The sequence below is a fragment of the Glycine max genome, chromosome 14, assembly GCF_000004515.6.
Source record: "Glycine max cultivar Williams 82 chromosome 14, Glycine_max_v4.0, whole genome shotgun sequence".
Classification (NCBI taxonomy): Eukaryota; Viridiplantae; Streptophyta; class Magnoliopsida; order Fabales; family Fabaceae; genus Glycine; species Glycine max.
The window spans coordinates 5129736-5135218 of NC_038250.2; the positions used below are offsets into that span (position 1 = coordinate 5129736).

At 27.4% G+C, this 5483-nt stretch overlaps 1 protein-coding gene across 1 annotated transcript; it reads right to left on the bottom strand.

Annotated features, from left to right (window-relative positions):
• LOC102667459 (uncharacterized) lies at positions 1–4427 on the bottom strand. The gene is made up of 6 exons (XM_006595817.4): positions 3981–4427; positions 2734–2791; positions 2339–2508; positions 1302–1380; positions 1106–1164; positions 1–321 (listed from the first exon to the last, which is right to left on the bottom strand). The coding sequence occupies exons 1-5, from the start codon at positions 4122–4124 to the stop codon at positions 1148–1150; spliced, it is 468 nt and encodes a 155-aa protein (XP_006595880.1). The 5' UTR covers positions 4125–4427; the 3' UTR covers positions 1–321; positions 1106–1147.
• Positions 4428–5483: the final 1056 nt, after the last annotated feature.

Consider the following 5483-nt stretch of genomic DNA (forward strand, 5'->3'; position numbering starts at 1 on the left):
TTTCTAGTCATAGAACAGGATCACATCTATATATATATATATATATATAAAATAAAGCAAAAGTCTACAAGGATAGAAATATAAAAACCTTTTCAATATAAAATAAAATAAATACAAAGCAAATATAGTAGTAATTTTGGCCCCATGCTGCTGTCGCGATTTGACCGCTGTGGAGTACATAACCAGATATCTGGGACAAAAAAGGGCCCAATATGTGGAGTGGACAAAAGAGTACAAACTTGTAGGATATATGCCCTACCATGACTTATTTCCATATAGAGTTAATTAGGGTAGACTGCACGCCCGTGGTCGTTCTTCATCCTACAACAATATGAACTCAGTTACATTAATAAGTGAATCAATTAAAGACCAAAGAGATTGGCCTCAACCATGGACATGGTGGTCTTTAACTATGTAATAAATTTTTGTAAGCATGGTATGGGCAATGAGCATAATAATAAAATGAAGAGGAATGGTAATAATACATTAATACACTTTATAATACATGTTTTTTATTAGTTATAATTTATTAAAAATTAAAAAATTTGTGAGTGTAAGTGAATTTTACAAGAAGTTATAGTATTTAATAAATTTCAATCCATAATAAAAGTGTGTTTATAAATCAAAATTAAAACTAAACTAAATGAAAAATATTCTATTATAAATGAAGCAAAATCTATTAAAGTATATATTATACTATAAAAAAGAATTATATGAATTCTATAACTTTACTATTGTATAGGAAAAAAATTTTAAAAATAGATTATTTTCTTGATTTGTTCCACAATGATCGAACTCTTCCAATTTTTTTATTTATAAAAAAGATATTATCAATTATGTAAAAAATTGAAAACAAAAGTGTATTAAAAAGAGTAAGAGAATGTGTTACTAATACTACTCTAACTTTAAAAAGTATTCTTTAGCAGTTGTTATGACAGTTCTAATTTTACTATTTTAGTCCCATATATTACCTCAATCAATTTAATTTGAAATTCCTGTTACTTTTTTTTGAAATGAGCATCAAATTGATCATTCCTGTTCGTAAACCTATTGAATTCTATGTATGTAGGCAAGCCAAAGAAGATAAAGAAGGAGGAAAAGATACCTGCATTGCAGGATGCTGGTTTATTTACTAGGTAGTGTGATGTTAATAATAAAGGGAACCTGCAGAAACCAAAAATAATAGAGGTACACTAAAAGTGAGTAAATTTTAGATGTTTAACTTATAATATATGTATCTTCTTAGATGACATTTTTAATTCTTTTAGCTACCGGTCCAAGACTATATATCCTGCTCCTACCTTGCCACCAGTTCCCTCTTGCTGCGCTGTTTGAGTCGTTACTATTGGAATCACCATGATCATCCTTATCTTTCTTGAACTGCAAAGGTGAAAAAATATAAATTAATTAAACTGTATATATTTAGCCAGCTTCGATATCATTACACACTCCAATCGCAGATTATCTTCTTGTGACCTTTTTTTTTATAATAATATTTCTCATGATTATGAAATCAACCTCAGCTCGTTGCATGAAATTCTAATTACTTGTCAATTTTAAGTATATATTAATATTTCATGCTGCAAAAATATAAGTATTTCAAACAAACATTTATGCAGGAAATTAAATTTATAGCAAAACTTTATGGAAAATTAATTAATCGGAGACGGTATTTTGCCTTTATTGAAGTTAAATATATTTTCTTCTTCTTAAATATAATAAATTTATCGTTTGACTCTTTATTCTTAAAAAGTTGTAATTTAATCTTTGTATTTTTTTATGCAATTTATTTGTTTTATATATTAACTTTCCTAATTTTTACGACTTAGATATCTTTTTTATTTGATCTCTCTAAAATATCACAACTTTTTATGGGGGACGAAATGAAAATTTGCTATAGTAAGGGAAATTGAAAACACCACTTAATAACAGACAAAATAAATGAAAAAGAAATGACAATAGATGAAGTTTGTATCTATGTCTATACTATATACACACTTTTAATTGTGAGAAAATAGGTAATATTGATAGGAAAATAAAACATATTCAGACCTAAAATATATATATATATATTTATATATATATATATATATATATATATATATATATATATATATATATATATATATATATATATATATATATATATATATCTGAGTGAACTGTGATGACATACATATAATGCCATGAAGTCATTTTCCAAAAAAATGATAGATATTTGGGCACTATAAGTAAAAACAACATTAGTCTATTTGATAAAGTATCACTTTTATAACATATAGTGTCCTTATGTGAAACAAGGGACACAGAAATAACGGATGAGAATTATAGTACTCACAACATGGTGGGGTTGAGTGGTCCTGCTGCTTCTTGGGGAATAATTTTCTTGACCACCATAGTAGATAGAAGAGCTGAAGTAGCTGGGCTCCGCTGTCTCATTCTGATAACTGGTACCAATATTCTTGTTACTGATGCGACTGCTGGTTTCACTTTTATTGCGCTGAGTTCCTAAAGCAAATCCAAATTGAGCCATTACTAAATAAAACCAGACATTCAAAGAGGTTTTAAACCATTATTATATGCTCCCAGTATGTAGACAAGGTTTGAGATATGCTGAATTGAAAAAGGTATAGTGGTAGTGGTATAATGGTATATAATGCAAATGCAACCAAGTCAAAGTAATTAATATTAAATACAAGCATATAGCTAGCTAGGAGGAAGTTTTGAAAGAACCTGGTGCTCCAAAATTTTTGCTTCCCACTTCTTGTATTCTTGATTCTCTACCCCCAACCTTACAAGTTAAGAAAGAGTAACAGGTTGAGTATATTTGATTGATTATGGCAATTATAATTCACGAACAAGTATATACTCACCTCTCTCACTATTTGTATATTTATGGTGGAACTAAGTGTAAAATAATTAAAACTTCTTTAAGCATAATAATAATAAAATATTATTTTATTAATTTTTATAAAATAAAAAAGATCACACATGTTAAATTTTTTTTATATACATATTTTGACAAAAAAATCTAATATTAACTCTCTCATTTAATGGATTTTCTTAAAATTTGTTTAAACTTCACTCATTGTGGGATCGGCTTGTCAATATTTACCATAAAAGAACTTTACTTTGATCAAAGAGTGTCTGGTTGAAAAAAAGTATACTCATTCACACAGAGGTACCAATTAACGGCATGCTTATCATATTTAAAAACTCGTTGATAGTAAGAAATCATGTCTAGAAAGTGAACGTTATGATTATTAGACTATCACCTTTTCAGAATAATATATGCAGTTGTTTGTGTTGATTTTTAAAGCTAAGCAATTTGAAAATACTATTGCAACAAATGAGTTTTTATAGAAGTTGTTTATTTTAACAGCTACGTACAGTTAAAAAATAAATTTTCCAGTCAAAATGTGTGGATTCTTGTACGTGAGTGAAGAAATAATTAATTAAATGGAATCTACAAAAATTAAGTTAAAAACTCAAGTTGAATTTCATCTATCATTAGCTAGAGTAAAAAATAATATATATTCTTATTGTGTGACAACAAGAGACTACCTAAAAAGGTATTAATTAATAATCATTTTTTTTATTAGAGGTACTCTTAGTAAACATGAAAAGCTACATCCAGAATGTGCAACCATATTCAAATAACTACTCAGAGCAAAGACCGAAATGATTTAAACAGATTCATGACTCTTCAAGGTAAAAGAACAGCTTTAAACGACAAAACCTGTAGTTACTATATCTACTAAAAATTCCGACGAGTTTTACCATAATGCCCTCAGCAGCTGCATGTTGCTACTTAAAACAGATATATATGCTACGTACGCAGAAGTCAAGGCAGAGAACAAGACATTCAAAAAAATATCTAGGCTGGAATAAAATTCAGTAACCATGCATATATAAATTAAACAGAAATAATTAAGTGATGACTAAGCATAGATAAAAAAAATGGAGAAGGAGATGCATACAGAAGGTGGAGGTGAAAAGATGGAGCCAAAGAGGCCGGTGGAGGAAGATGAAGTAGAGGAGGATTCCTTGGGACCAAAAAGATGGTCAAAATTCATGGTTGATGAAGAAGAAGAACCCCCTGCTTGCTTTTTGTGGTTAGCCATTTGTATGGAAAGATTTGGATAGAATTTGAAGGGAAAGAGGCCAACAAAACACGTAATAATTTAGGGGAAAGCCAAAGGATAATGGAGAGGAGAGCTGAGCAAGTGAAGTTAGGAGACATGCATAGAAAGGACAGAGGGTGAGAGGCCTATTTATAAGCCCAAAAATGTATGTTCTCATTCCATTGAGTCAGATAAACTAACTACCCATGTGATGTGTGTAGAAAAGAAGAAAAAAAATAAAAGTAAAACAAGATAAGGAAACAAGAGAAAAGAGAGAATATAATCTAATTAGTTATTTCATTTAATTCCCACCCCTTTGCTTCAAGAATTCTTTACACGGGAGAATGTTAACAAATAGCTATACAACTCTTTCAAGAATGAAAAATGATTTATTTATGAATAAATGCTTTTAATAAACTTTATATATACATTGTTCTTAATAGTACACAATCTTAATATATATATATATATATATATATATATATATATATATATATATTAATAATTTAATTATCAAAATATATATAGTACTTGAACCTAAGTACTTGACTCCCTTTGCATACTAACTTAATTTGGCTCTAAAGTCAATGTGCCACCCACTCATCCACTGTTCTTCTGTGGAAAAAATAAATGAACATCTATTAGACACCTAATGATATATATATATATATATATATATATATATATATATATATATATATTTAAAATAAACCATGTTCAAATATCATTACTCTTCTTACCCAATTGCATGCCATAAACTTCTCATTTGTTGTTCTAGTTGTAAGAAATTCACCAATAGTTGTTTTTGTTCTCTTTTAATGTCAATGTGTTCAATCGACAGTGATGTCATGAATGTCACAAAAATACAACATACATTTGTCCTTGCACAACTTGTCCTCGATATTGTTGTTGACTATCTCATTGGAACAAACTTTTTATTGTGATATATACAATGTTTTAATGATTTAAGAATGAATTTTTGATTTAATTTTAACTTTTAATTAATATTTAACTTAAATATATTTTTATCTCGATAAATTAATAAATTTTGTTTTAGGTCTCTCAATTTTTTTTTGTGTTAATAAAATAAAAATTTTATTTTTGATCTTGTTATTTTATTTTAATCCTTTTAATATATTTATTTTTTTATTTTAGTTTTTATAATATTTTATTCATTTGTATTAGTAGTCACTTTAAAAATATATATATTTGATAAAGAATAATAACAAATAATTTACATATTGTAGGGATACAAATGAAAATAAATATAGTAAAAGGATTAAAATAAGATAACAAGGATTAAAAATAAATTTTTTATTTTAATAGTGACTCAATACATTAAAAAATTATTAGAAATTC

What these genes read in the sequence shown, in the direction of transcription:
- LOC102667459 (XM_006595817.4), bottom strand. Translation starts at nt 4,124, where the DNA reads ATGGCTAACCACAAAAAGCAAGCAGGGGGTTCTTCTTCTTCATCAACC. An exon ending in TCTTTTCACCTCCACCTTCT is followed by an intron (nt 2,792 to 3,980) that starts GTATGCATCTCC and finishes TTAACTTGTAAG; the next exon opens with GTTGGGGGTAGAGAATCAAG. An exon ending in CAAAAATTTTGGAGCACCAG is followed by an intron (nt 2,509 to 2,733) that starts GTTCTTTCAAAA and finishes GATTTGCTTTAG; the next exon opens with GAACTCAGCGCAATAAAAGT.